This window comes from Lingula anatina, chromosome 1, assembly GCF_051362555.1.
Source record: "Lingula anatina isolate TDL-2025a chromosome 1, LinAna3.0, whole genome shotgun sequence".
NCBI classification, from domain to species: domain Eukaryota; kingdom Metazoa; phylum Brachiopoda; class Lingulata; order Lingulida; family Lingulidae; genus Lingula; species Lingula anatina.
In genome coordinates this window covers 21,115,415-21,129,004 of record NC_141767.1, presented here as the reverse complement: position 1 = coordinate 21,129,004, position 13,590 = coordinate 21,115,415, and the positions used below count along the sequence as shown (strand labels likewise).

The following is a 13,590-nucleotide window of genomic DNA, read 5'->3' as shown; positions in this document are numbered from 1 at the left end:
TAAACTGAAGCCAAAATTTCACATACATTTCAGGCGTTGTTGGATAGTTTCGATTTATCATGAACAGTTGAATATACTTTTTAATGTTTGAAAGATCAAGCAATTAGTCATTTTAACCTTTTTTTCCAAAAAAATGCTAAATCAAGGTGTACAGTTCAATCCCCATTCCATAAAGGAGTAATGTGGTAATGTCCATCTTTTCAATAGGCAAAAATTATCTAAATTTCAGACGTCACTTAAAAATCGTTAAAATTATATTTTTGTATAGCATTTGTGGTACTTTTAATGCATGAAACAGAACAGGTATTATGCTTTTCAATTTTGTTGCTACCACTCAATAGGATTGCTTTTATTTTAAAACGTCAAGACTTAAAAAATACAGCAACTGTAAAAAATTTGCAATTTTACCCCCATTGAAAAGATTTTTTTCCATAATAACAAAGGCTTATATGTCTTTGAACTAAACAAGGGAGACATTTTTTGAAAAAAACCTTCCAACTTGAGATATGAAACTTGTCACAAAAAAAAAGTGTTAAGTTACTTGTGTACGAGACAAAGTGTACTTTTAAATTAGCTTCCTTAAACTGAGATCTCAAAGGACAACTGACAACTTGCTTTATTCAGTCTGTACACTTTATTCTTTTTTTCTTATTCAAAGTCACTTTACATAAAATATCCAATTTATGCTACCAGTGCAGAGGCTGTTGCCGACTCACTGAAAAAGAAAAAAAAAGTATTTTGAATAAAATTATTATACTGCTGACGGTATAATCAATTTTATATGAATTTGGATAAGTTTGTATTTTCATTGTTTTCAATTACAAACAGCAAGCAAAGGCCAACTTTTAGAACAAGCCTTTACAATACTCATAAATATTTAATTAAATATTCCAATTCAAGAGAAACTTACTATTTCCAGTTAGGTGGCAGCACTTTCTTGGACTTGTAGTAGCGTGCCAACCTGTGGATTCTGCTTTCCACCAAAATCAGGCGAAACTTGGAATCTGTGTCCTAGAAGAAAGCCGTAGACCCATTTATCAATACACCAAGCCATTTTTTTTTTTAAATTGGAGAACAGAACAAAAGAACAAATTGGTCCCTTGACAATATTTTACAATATATAAACTACACACACCTGCCCAGAGAAGCAGGTTTGTTTTCATACCTTATCTGTGCTAAACGGAAAACAACAGAAAAAGGTTAAATCCATGTATATAAAAAAAATAATGGTACATCAACATTTGAATGGGCTAAGTAAGGGAAACATTGGTTTATATGCACATATCGTTAATTTGTTTATTATTTTGCTTCTATGCTTCTCCCTCCCTACCTTTCTGTTCCTCTCCAAATGCTTTCTAATGGCCACAGCCTTCTTGATGAGATGGTACAGGTCCTCTGGGATGTCAGGGGCCAGACCCTTGGCCTTCAGGATACGCAGGATCTTGTTCCCAGTCACAAACCTCACCTGAGCAACACCATGGGAATCCCTCAGGATAACACCTTGAATGTTAAATGAGAATTGAACAAAAGTGTGACTTCATGTGTAAACCTTGAACCTCGTCTACGGTGGCCTTACAAGACAAACATGAACATCATCTGCTCTTTAATATATTATTATTTTTTTCTTTATCAAGCATACTTTTTAATCAACATTAACTTTCTGCATTCTAATGTATTTTGCATTATGTATTGCTTTTTACTGAGCTCAATGATGATCTTACCAATTTGGGAAGGTGTCAGACCCTTTTTGGCCAGCTTGTAAATTTGTTCTTTGACATCATCAGAGGTCAGTTTCAGCCACTGAAAAGAAAATATTGAATTATTACCCAATGAAATATTTTTTTAACTTATACCATATAATATTGTAACATTATCCTTAAGCATCTAGAATAATTTAAGATCTTGTGTACATTGTACTTACTGTTGGTATACTGCGTCTGTATGGTAGGGCAGACTGGGAAATGCCCTTGCTAAAATAAAAAAAAAATATCAAATTTATATTTAAATATAAATTTGATAGATAATGAGTGTTTCTGAACCTTTCATATTTACACAAAGGACACTGTAAAGTAAAATGAGGGGGCAGTTCAGACTAGTACCTGAAGGGGTTTTCCGGTAATTCTACATAATACATAATCACTACATATCTTATTGGATAAGTTTCTTTATTTATATGATCCCATTAAACTTATTTTAACACGTCTTTTGGTTCAGTTTTTTAAAGCAAGGTTAATTTTGCTGGTCTTCTTCGTTCAAGTTTCAACCAAGATTTCAATCAAATTACCTTCAAAGTATCCATAAATCACACATATAAATATTGTTTTTCTAATGACCCATAGTAACAGTGATCAGAGGTGTATATGACTAGACTTCAATACAAGTGGTTAAAGGTATGATATAGGGACTTTCTTGAGTAGAGATGCCAAAGCATTAAGATGTAGAACATGTGGACAACGAGGCGGTTTAGCCAACATTTTTACAGTCTCAAATTGTCAGCAATCTCACTCATCCAGATAATATGTAATAGCTTAGTGGTTCATACTGATACAATTGTAATCATCATGAGAATAACGTTTATAAATTCGAAGATATTGTGTGAAACATTTCTCACCCAGGTGCGTGCATGCGAACCATGATGGCGGATTGGAATAAGAGACCGGTCACGTGACTGGAATGAAGTGATTGTGCTTCCGGTGAAGAAACGAGAGCGAAACAAGAGCACACCCGGTGTTGTTGCAATTGCGTTACTGCCTGTCATTTGCCGCTCACTTTTTTCAATTATTGGGCATAATATAAGTTAACAAATTAATACAGATGTGAGATAAATAATTTCATTACAAAAAGATTTTTCAAAATATTGAATCTGAGAATCACAAGTCTATTAGAATCTGAGGAGTTTTTGTCTAATATTTCAGAAATATCTAATGTGTGACAAACAATTTTTAGTTTGTCAACTCGGCAAATTATTTGATTAGTGTTATAATTCGACCGAACCTGTAACGTATATGGTTAGCCCCAACGTAAGTTCTAAGACGTGTGATGAATGCCAGATAAGGCGAAATCAAATTTGATTAATATTTTGTTGCTGTTTTGTTTATTTTTCAAATTAATATTTTAATCCACCTCTGCCTTGTCAAATTGTCTGACCCAATCTGTGACCCAAAGTCTGAGATTAGTATACTTAGATTATTATTGATGGGTTTGGAGCGAGGACGATGAAAGGTATGTAAACTTATGCCTACCTTCACTTGTCGTTATACTGGTACCATTTGAGAAAATGCAACAATGATAATGTAATCAAACAATGTAAACTTATTGGTATAAATTATCAGATGAGGTTGACTGTCTAACTAAGAAATACATGCCAATCTCCATGACTTTTATTCTTGGGAAAATCCCAGAAGGTGGATTTCACATTAGAATAAAACATGAAACACGGTCCTTCTTAGAGGGAGAGGCAATGCTGTGGGAAGGGGAGAGACGTCTTTGGGGATTGGACTCGTCCAATTACGTCATTGACTGACCGCTGTAATAAAAGCCTTGCACAAAATTGTGAGTATCTCTCCCGATACCATCTCTGGAAGAGAGACGGTTCGCTTGAAACCAAGCACCAATAAAAACATGGCTCAAATGGAGGAAGAGCCCTACACCTCTGAAGAAAGTTTTGCCACCAGACTTTCTTCTCTGCCGCTTATCCAATCTACGAAAGAATGTTACAATGAATGCAAAGAGGGGAGCACTTTGTTCAACATTGGTAGCACTATGGTGGAATACGGACTAGGGGCAGTGACATGGACGACAAAGCCACTGCAGTTCGGCCTATCTACTTTGTTCAAATCTCAAGGTTTGGAATGTGCCATTTCTCATAACTAGCTGTCGCGATTTACCCATTTCTTTTTATATACTGTTGCAGGTGTGGTTATTACTGCCTCGTATAAGAAAAAGTTAATTTTATTGACCATTGCCGCAACTCCCCACATCAATTGATCTACCTCACATGTTAAGGACGAATTCACCTAAATCTACTGGTAGAAAATATATCATTTTATCGTTTAGCAACCAGACTAGAATGCGTGGCTTCACACTGCTTGGATACGATCGAAGATAATTATCCAGTCACTCAGCAGCCAGTAAAAAAGGTAGCATTTTTATTTGTTCCTTTTCCGACCCGAGTTTAAGTTATTTCCTGGAAACTTATCTCGTTTTTTATTAAATAAGTAAGTGGAAGGCGTATGCTGGATAAGTCACAGAACTCTGATGAATTTCTGTCACACCAAATTATGATCAAATTTTTTAAGTGCCATTTCACGAGAGAATCAACCAAATCAGCCAAATAGCGGCAAGGTGGGGGTCAACAGATTCAACCCAAATTTTCTGTGTTTGATAACTGTTACAAAAGATGTTGAAAACACACTTTAAAAAAATTCTGAAAATTCTGGAAAAAATAGATATTGCCATCTGAAATTTGGGGGTCCTGACCACACAAAATATCGTAACAAAAGTAGTGGAAGTTTGCTTGTAAATTCCATGAAGGATTTGATATTTCAGCCTTAACTATTCCCTTTTTCTAAGGATCCATGTCAAGACCTTTCGGATGTTATGTGACTAAATTGTCAATCACGTTGCTATAGTAACGAAATTGGCCCGTGAAAAGAGGGTACAAAATCAAGGTAAAAAATCAGCACTCGCCAATTGGCAAATTTAGCCTAACACGGCGTCAAATTTGAATAAAATAAGGCAATTTTTGAACAGTTAAGGACTTGAGCTTTGTAATTACGCAATAAAAAATACTGCACCTCGTCAGGATACGTTGGGGTGGACGTCTAGAATGAGGGGTATGAGCGGTGAGTTATACAGTGATTCCGGTCGATAGTGCCGTTCAAATGCGTCTCATCTTTATAAATCGTACTTTTTTTGTTTATATTAACATAATAGAAAATATTCTTAAAGTTTTTTCCGAATTATAAAGGTTATTGTAACGATTAGAGGATAAAGAAAATATTTCGAAACTTTCGTTTATGACTCTGCGTCATTGACCCCAAAATGTACACAACATGGCGGAAGGAGGCGGACTTTGATGTGAGATAGCGAATATTCCTGGTGCAGAAAGTATACCGTGCGGACTCAGCATTCGATACAATACCACAGGAGGTGTGTTTTGCTTAGGGAGTGTACCAGAGACGTTTAAAACCACGTAAGAACCTGAAAGTGCTTCATGTCCAGAAACAAGCTAAAGGAGCTTATTCAGGCTCGGCCATTTCGACTTTGACCCAACTACTCAACTTAACAATATGTCCAGCACACAGGTTTCGTTTAGGGACGAACTGGACTACGTCCAAAAAGTCCCAGCACCCACTTCTCAAAGGGAAAGGGAACCCTCTTCTTACAAAGCAATTGGCTTCGAGATTTCCAAGGAGCTGAAACTAGATTTTGGTGTGTTGGTCCAGTAGGGTCATGTAAGTATAATGGCTATGTCAGCTACATGTAATTGTAGTTTTCCAACAATGGAAAAACCATAACAAATTTTATAACCAGTTTATATACACACTCTCCAATGATAGGAGATCATTTAGCATAATTTTTTATACGAAATTATTGAGAAATGGAACATTTATATTAGAGTAACTCACTTGCATGTATTCAATGATTGTTTGTGCACATACATATATATATATGTATATTATGAAACAACTTTTTATTAATATTGTAGAAATTTAAATAGTATATTTGACTGATACTTATTTGAAAGGTGATACCATTCTTTTTTCAGCTCTGTAAAAGGTGTAAAGAGAAAGAGACTGCCCGTCACAGGTACGTCTCGATAGTCTGAAGGTCCCCTTGTCACCATGAGAAGTATACAGCAACTAAACATACAACTGTGGCTTCTATGTCTAAACTTTCTTCAGCCCAAGAAGAAACTGATGTAAGTTATAATATCATTTCCATGCATAGTTTTAGCAATACTGTAATTATAAAGGTGCACACTACTGATATAACTATATAGCAATTCCTCCACTCTTCTCATATGAAAGTAGAGATTTTGTAAATCACTCAGTCTGTTTTTACATTGTTAAAGTATCGAGTTAATTTGTAAATCAGGACTTTGAGGTTTGTGACCATTAGATGGTTTATTGAAGATTTGATATGAAAAGCTTCTTTTATTTAGGCACACCAATTCTTTTTTCACCTCTCCCATTATTAAGGTTACAATAACCAAAGAACCTCTGTTTTCAGCGTGCAAGGTTAGACATGCCAGTGTCAGGCAGCAGCAGCAGCTCACAAAGTAGTGGGAGGACAGAACTTAAAGCTTCTTGGGCCTCTACACCTGTAAAGCCAGGATCTGGGGAATTTGAATAATTTTCTTGTTCGTGGTGGGTTTGAACCAGCTATAGGTCAACTTAAGTCTAGCTATGACACTGCTGCCCCAAGAACGAGAAGGTATTACAAACAGAAAGCAAGAGAAGGCATCAACTTGGTTCTGAATTGTTTGTCACCTGGTCAGGAAGAAGCTGTATGGAGAGATATTCAGAAAGCAGATGAGGAAAGCAGTACCATTAACACACTGATAGCCTGTTATGAAAGTGCAGATTCAAGAACAACTAAACACATAAATCTGCTACTTTATATATATTTGTGCAAGACGTTTTTAGTCTAATAAAAGGTTGTACAGTGTATTTTTTTGGTGCTTTTTTTTAATTTTCAAAATTACAATAAAATATATATCATTATCTTTAAGCAATCTGATTTTCTTTGAATGAGAAATGGAAATGAATAAAAACAGGTATCATGCACCTGAAATGAGTGCTTCAATAATAATTTTTAAAAATGAAAAGTAACATAAAAAGTACCACCTTGCTCCAAAGATAAAAATGTAATAGTTTACAATGGATACACTGTGGAGCATTATGTATATTTTTAAAGGGGATGCTGACATTGCATGCTTATATAACATTCTGCATCAGCCATATGGCTTGTTCCCAATGAAATATTATCCCACATAGGTCGATCCAACTCCACAGATAAACAGATTTTAAAAACATGAAAAATAACCAATGATTTGCTGAACACTCAGTTATGCATCCTTGTTTAACAGTTTCTTCTTTGTTTTTTATTCATCCTTTCTTATGAGACTTTAAGGGGAGCAATTTTTGTTCACATTTGTCCTCTCCTGCTTGTGCTGAACAAAGAAGCCTGTCTGTTCAGATAAAGCTGGTATCATTATGGACAAAATGTTGGAGCACAGTGATAGTACCCAACAACATCTAAACTAATATTTCTCCAAAGCTATCCATGTTAGTTTTCAGCTGGCAGACAGATTTATCTAGCAGAAATATAACTGCAACCCAGTTCTAACTGGCTTTCTCCACTCAGTTAATCTGAAAAACAAAATGAAAATATAATTTTACATATATATATATATCCTTGCTTATAATTTTCTGGAAACTATAGAATTTACCCAGATGAAAGGCTTTTTATTAGCAGGGTCCTATCTAGCAATGATAAAATCCACATTTCAAGCTTTAGAATTATCACAACAAACATCAATGATATTGAAACAAACATTGATTGGAATACTAAACAACAATATTTTTCAAAGAGAAACGCATATAATAAGCAGAATGAAGGTTTTTTTTCAGTAAAACTAATAAGACATATAAAGGATGATGAATCTAAGGCATGGCACAGAATCTTATTTACCTCATACCCTAGGCCTAGTGAGTAGGGCAAACAAATCTTTGAAATCTAGACACCAGTCGCTTGGTTAGCAAAGGGTTTTCCTTTCTTTGTGTGAAGTGGGTGTTGGCACTCTCTGGATTGAGTCTATTCCGTCCCTAGTCGAAATATACCGTTAGGCTCAGTAGCTCACACTCGGAGCGTCTGAAGAAAGTGCTCCCTATCATCCCTGATTTGACCCTGGACGCGAAGCACATTCAGATTTCGTAAATGATTCTCAACATGTCTGGTTCACTCCCGAAGCAAGATACAACTCGTCTGATATTTGTAGACAGGTTTAAGTCCGCATGCTCCCTTTTCTGCATCAAAAATATTGACTTCTCACACCGACGTCCACATCTTTCCGCCATGTTGATTGTGAGGAAGCACGCAGAGTTATGGACGTAAGTTTCGAACTATTTTCTTGGTCTTGAAACCAATTACAACGACGCTAATCATTCGGAAAACTATTTAGAGTATTGTCATTTGTGTTAACATAAGCAAAAAGTACGATTAATAAAAACCAGGCGTATTTCAACAGTACCATAGAAATGAACAACCGCGTAACTCACCGCTCACACCCCTCATTCTAGACGTCCACCCCAACGTATCCTGACGAGGTGCAGTATTTTTTATTGCGTAATTACAAAGCTCAAGTCCTTAACTGTTCAAAAATTGCCTTATTTTATTCAAATTTGACGCCGTGTTAGGCTAAATTTGCCAATTGGCGAGTGCTGATTTTTTACCTTGATTTTGTACCCTCTTTTCACGGGCCAATTTCGTTACTATAGCAACGTGATTGACAATTTAGTCACATATCATCCGAAAGGTCTTGGCATGGATCCTTAGAAAAAGGGAATAGTTAAGGCTAAAATATTAAATCCTTCATGGAATTTACAAGCAAACTTCCACTACTTTTGTTACGATATTTTGTGTGGTCAGGCCCCCCAAATTTCAGATGGCAATATCTATTTTTTCCAGAATTTTCAGAATTTTTTTAAAGTGTGCTTTCAACATCTTTTGTAACAGTTATCAAACACAGAAAATTTGGGTTGAATCTGTTGACCCCCACCTTGCCGCTATTTGGTTGATTCTCTCGTGAAATGGCACTTAATAGGATTGGTATTTCATATTTCCATTTAACCACCTGTCGAGTTTATTCAAATAATGACATTATTTTAGTGCTAGACACCACCCTTCGTACCATATATTAAAAACGGAGTTTGAAGTCACAATGTTTCAAAAAGATGCTTTAATTATTACATGTGCTGTCTGCCTGTCACGTCTTCAGATCGGAAAACGCATCAAACGGAGAATGATGGGCTACGTCAACTCGGGAACTCAAGCAATCATGACGTCCTCGCTTGGCCAAGGGGCAATCAACGGCCTAGACGTCCTCGTTACTGCATCAGAGGTTGTTCTCAACAAGATTGCACCTCGTAAGTCCCCTGACACTCATACTTCCACCATTGTACACAGTCCATTAAATGAGAAAAATCCAACAATTCAAGGCAGCGTCAAAGAAGACGAGAAGAAAGCAGCAGTCCCCAAGAAAACTGAGGCCTCCATTCGTTCACCCATCGAGAGCTTGTCAGAGCATCAGCAGGTAAATGAATATTTTAGACTCTTCGCGACAACGCTTATGATCTTTAAGGTATACATAAATATATATATTTCTGTTCCTTTTATTTTATAATAATAATTATTATTTTGTATTTTTGTTGAGAATAGGAAGTGTACTATAGCAATTTCTAAATTCCTTTCTTTCAGAGTGAAGACGTGCGAAGCCACTTGCTCACTTTTGCAACGTACCCTCTTCGCTGCGCGGTAAGTGTCAGACGTTGGATTTGTGTATATATGAGCACATATATGGTAACAGAAAAAATTTACACCAACAGAAAAACACTAATTTTAGCATGGGTTTGCTAGGTCTTCATTTTAGAAATACCTACGGAGCTTTGTTAGTATCAGATTAACTTTTTTTTATTTTCATTTAAGTTTTATGTTATGGAATTTTCACCGCGGTGAAAATTGTTTCTACCTCGGTGAAAATTATTTTCACCGTGGTGAAAAATAATTTACACCGCGGTGGAAAATAATTTACACCGGGGTGGAAAATAATTTTCACCGCGGTGGTAATTCCTGGCCATCTCGGCCCGGGTAATGCATACATGTAAGTTATACGAATCCAACATTTACCAGATGTCTGGAAAGGACGTTGATAAAGACAAGCACATGCACATGCACGCGGTTTAACCGTCTATGTGCCAATCATCCCAGGAATCTGGAGGAAGCGGGCAGTATTCGAATAGATTAAAAATCACCGAAATGCTGCAATGATGTACGTGGCTTTTCCCTTTATAATAACTTGCGTATTATTGGGAATATTGGTAGAAAGAAACCTTTCCGAAGAAACCGAGATTACATCTATTAAGATAAGATCTAAGAAACACATCACAAAAAATATTTAAAAATACATTGTCCAAAAATAACGTTAAGTATTTAGTAATAACAATGGGATTCCCTTTGCATAAAACTGCAAGCGGGACTTTAATTATATATATAGGTGGTAAATATAGATGGGAAACTTAAGTTAACGGCAGTGGCCCCACGAACAGATCCACCAACTTTGTGTGTATGTAACAGTAGCATGCACCGTGACGGAATCTGGCAAATGCAAGGTTCTCATTACCAATTCATCACCCGGGCCGAGATGGCCAGGAATTACCACCGCGGTGAAAATTATTTTCCACCGCGGTGAAAATTATTTCCCACCGCGGTGTAAATTATTTTCACCGCGGTGTAAATTATTTTTCACCACGGTGAAAATAATTTTCACCGAGGTAGAAACAATTTTCACCGCGGTGAAAATTCCATAACATAAAACTTAAATGAAAATAAAAAAAAGTTAATCTGATACTAACAAAGCTCCGTAGCTTTGTTAGTATCATATTAACTTTTTTCTATTTTCATTTAAGTTTTATTTTATGGAATTTTCACCGCGGTGAAAATAATTTACACCGCGGTGGAAAATAATTTTCACCGCGGTGGTAATTCCTGGCCATCTCGGCCCGGGTGATGAATAGTTAATGAGAACCTTACATTTGCCAGATGCCGTCACGGTGCATACTATTGTTACATACACACAAGGTTGGTGGATCTGTTCGTGGGGCCACTGCCGTTAACTTAGGTTTCCCATTTTTACTTACCACCTATATAATTAAAGTCCCGCTTGCAGTTTTATGCAAAGGGAATCCCATTGTAATTACTAAATACTTAATGTTATTTTTGGACAATGTATTTTTAAATATTCGTGTGATGTGTTTGCCCATAGATCTTATCTTAATAGATGTAATCTCGGTTTCTTCGGAGAGGTTTCTTTCTACCAATATCCCCAATAATACGCAAGTTATTATAAAGGGAAAAACGACGTACAACATTGCAGCATTTCGGTGGTTTTTAATCTATTCGAATACTGCCCGCTTCCTCCACATTCCTGGGATGATTGGCACATAGACCGGTTAAACCGCGTGCATGTGCATGTGCTTGTCTTAATCAACTTCCTTCCCAGACATCTGGTAAATTTTGGATTCGCATATACTACATGTATGCATCACCCGGGCCGAGATGGCCAGGAATTACCACCGCGGTGAAAATTATTTTCCACCGCGGTGAAAATTATTTTCCACCGCGGTGTAAATTATTTTCCACCGCGGTGAAAATTATTTTCCACCGCGGTGAAAATTATTTTCACCGCGGTGAAAATTCCATAAAATAAAACTTAAATGAAAATAAAAAAAAGTTAATATGATACTAACAAAGCTCCGTACAAAGCTCCGTATGCTATAGAACTTTTATAATTTTTTAAAGTTTATCATCGCAATTTCAGGTCGAGATACTGAAGGCCATTCAAGACTTCTTGCATCAAATGGAATACGGCAAAGTATGGTCGTCTACACACGTATCGCCACAGAAACTTGCCGAAATCCAGAGAAGGAGGAAAGTTTCCCCAAAAAAGCGACTCCCAAAACGTCCTTTCTATCAACGACTGGCTGGTGCCGTACTTTCTGTCTTCTCGTTTGGGCAAGGGAAAAAGGAGCTTTCTAAACCCGTTCGGATTCGCCGCCAGTTAGGCAGCGAGGAGGGAGGTAAAAAATGTAGCCTGTTTATGCAATTTGTGTATTTTCGAGACTACTCTGTGAGTTACGCTACATATAAAATATGGCACCAAACCTTTGGGTGATGCATCGTCATTAATAATAATAATAATAATAATAATAATTAGTATTATTATATTTACATTTTTTTAATTAGTGTACATAACATTACAAAAAGACATCAGTGTTTTTTTTTTGTCTTTTCTGGATATTTTCAAGAAGTCGACCAAAGACCCTGTTCTGCCAGTGACGACGCAGAAAGGAAACGAAAGCATGATGATATCGAAAGCGAAAGCGACTCGGAATACTCTGATGATGATGACTTTTATGATGATGATGACTATGTTTCGGAGGAAGATCCCGATTATGAGGTTTCGTATTTATAATCGACATGGTCTTTTTTTGTTTTATTAGTGCTAAATAAGACATATTTCGGTTTATATATGAAGTATTGTTCGTAGTCAACTTTATATTACCTAAAGAGAAATCAGTGATGGGCAGTGCAGTCGCCGTTATTGGCAATATTTCTCAACAGAACTGATGATTTTTAGTCAGAAATAACGGCACCCATTTATGCAATTTCAAAGTGTGTTAGCTTATTTATGCGATCTTTGAAATAGTAGTTAAGGTTAATGACCGTCTTACTCTTACAGCCGTCGCGTGAAGGGATCGCAGATGATAGCCTGGAATACCAGGAAGGAGAGACGGAGAGCGACGTCGATCTTCAGGTGAGAAAAAAATAATTTTTACTGCTTGTGGGAATTAAGGAAACTGCTAGTACATTGGGTGTCACTGAGTGTGAAAATTGAAAAGATTAAAATTAATTTTTTATTCAGTGCCGGAAAAAGATTCCCTTCCTGATCTGAAAGAAAGTGTCGCCATGGTTAGAGGCTCTAAATGGTCGGTCTGAAGAGACGCGTTTAAGTGATAAACAGATTGTCATCCAATTTCTTTAACTTAAAACAATTTTCGTCAAGTTATAAGACGCTTTTAAACTCATTCAACATTATTTTCTACATTTAGGAAGATGACATGTCTCCAGCTGCGAGTCGAACGCGTTATCAAAATCGGAAAACTAAGTCCGGATCAAGCCAAAATGAAAAGAAAAAGGGCACAACCCCAAAGAAAGGAGATATCGTCAATTCAAAAAACAGCAAACAGAAGGAACAAGCAAAGCCAGTAAAAGCTGCAGCCGATTCAAATACGTCGCCAAAAGTGACATCAACTTCGAATTCGGTAGATTTTCCGCCGTTGTCGCACGTTACTGTGAATGGTCATAAGTGAAGACAAGAGTTGTAAGTCGCTGCAAATCTCCCAGCATCTACGTGGACTTCAATCGGGTTGTCATTTTTACAATGTCACTTGACTAATGGACAAATAAGGTATAAGCTTTGTGATGACCGTTTATGTCCTGTTATTTCGGATTGTCGTAGCGAATTGGAGATATGTCGTTGCCGGTGTTCGACATCTTATTTATGTATAAATATATATTGATTTAAAGAGTTGTCATTTTTAACAAACTTATATTTATACAATTTACTACACCCCAATCATTATTTGCACGCATGCATTCAATTCGTATGTTCCTGATTCTATATTTTTCCACCCGTGCGTTTGTTAAATTTAATATCTTGATCAGCAAATGTATTCGTTTCAAAATTTAGGCTAATAAATGACACGAAACCGCAAACTGAAGAATTTCATTTGCTCTTTTTCTTTC

The 13,590-nt window shown here is 36.5% G+C and overlaps 2 protein-coding genes and 2 long non-coding RNA genes across 4 annotated transcripts; 2 read left to right on the top strand and 2 right to left on the bottom strand.

Annotated features, from left to right (window-relative positions):
- Positions 1 to 615: 615 nt before the first annotated feature.
- On the bottom strand, positions 616 to 2,736 carry LOC106176642 (small ribosomal subunit protein uS15). The gene is made up of 6 exons (XM_013559108.2): positions 2,612 to 2,736; positions 1,922 to 1,970; positions 1,722 to 1,800; positions 1,331 to 1,500; positions 911 to 1,011; positions 616 to 715 (listed from the first exon to the last, which is right to left on the bottom strand). Exons 1-6 carry the CDS (start codon positions 2,632 to 2,634, stop codon positions 682 to 684), a joined length of 456 nt encoding a protein of 151 aa, XP_013414562.1. The 5' UTR covers positions 2,635 to 2,736; the 3' UTR covers positions 616 to 681.
- Positions 2,737 to 3,539: 803 nt separating this feature from the next.
- LOC106176672 (uncharacterized) lies at positions 3,540 to 13,560 on the top strand. The gene is made up of 8 exons (XM_013559154.2): positions 3,540 to 3,844; positions 4,057 to 4,139; positions 9,005 to 9,319; positions 9,484 to 9,540; positions 11,603 to 11,861; positions 12,090 to 12,241; positions 12,524 to 12,598; positions 12,894 to 13,560. The coding sequence occupies exons 1-8, from the start codon at positions 3,622 to 3,624 to the stop codon at positions 13,152 to 13,154; spliced, it is 1,425 nt and encodes a 474-aa protein (XP_013414608.1). The 5' UTR covers positions 3,540 to 3,621; the 3' UTR covers positions 13,155 to 13,560.
- LOC147764093 (uncharacterized) lies at positions 4,622 to 6,672 on the top strand. The gene is made up of 3 exons (XR_015332000.1): positions 4,622 to 5,456; positions 5,771 to 5,923; positions 6,235 to 6,672. It is a non-coding gene; the product is annotated as an uncharacterized LOC147764093 (long non-coding RNA).
- On the bottom strand, positions 6,613 to 8,821 carry LOC147764092 (uncharacterized). Its single transcript, XR_015332004.1, has 2 exons — positions 7,699 to 8,821; positions 6,613 to 7,376 (listed from the first exon to the last, which is right to left on the bottom strand). It is a non-coding gene; the product is annotated as an uncharacterized LOC147764092 (long non-coding RNA).
- Positions 13,561 to 13,590: the final 30 nt, after the last annotated feature.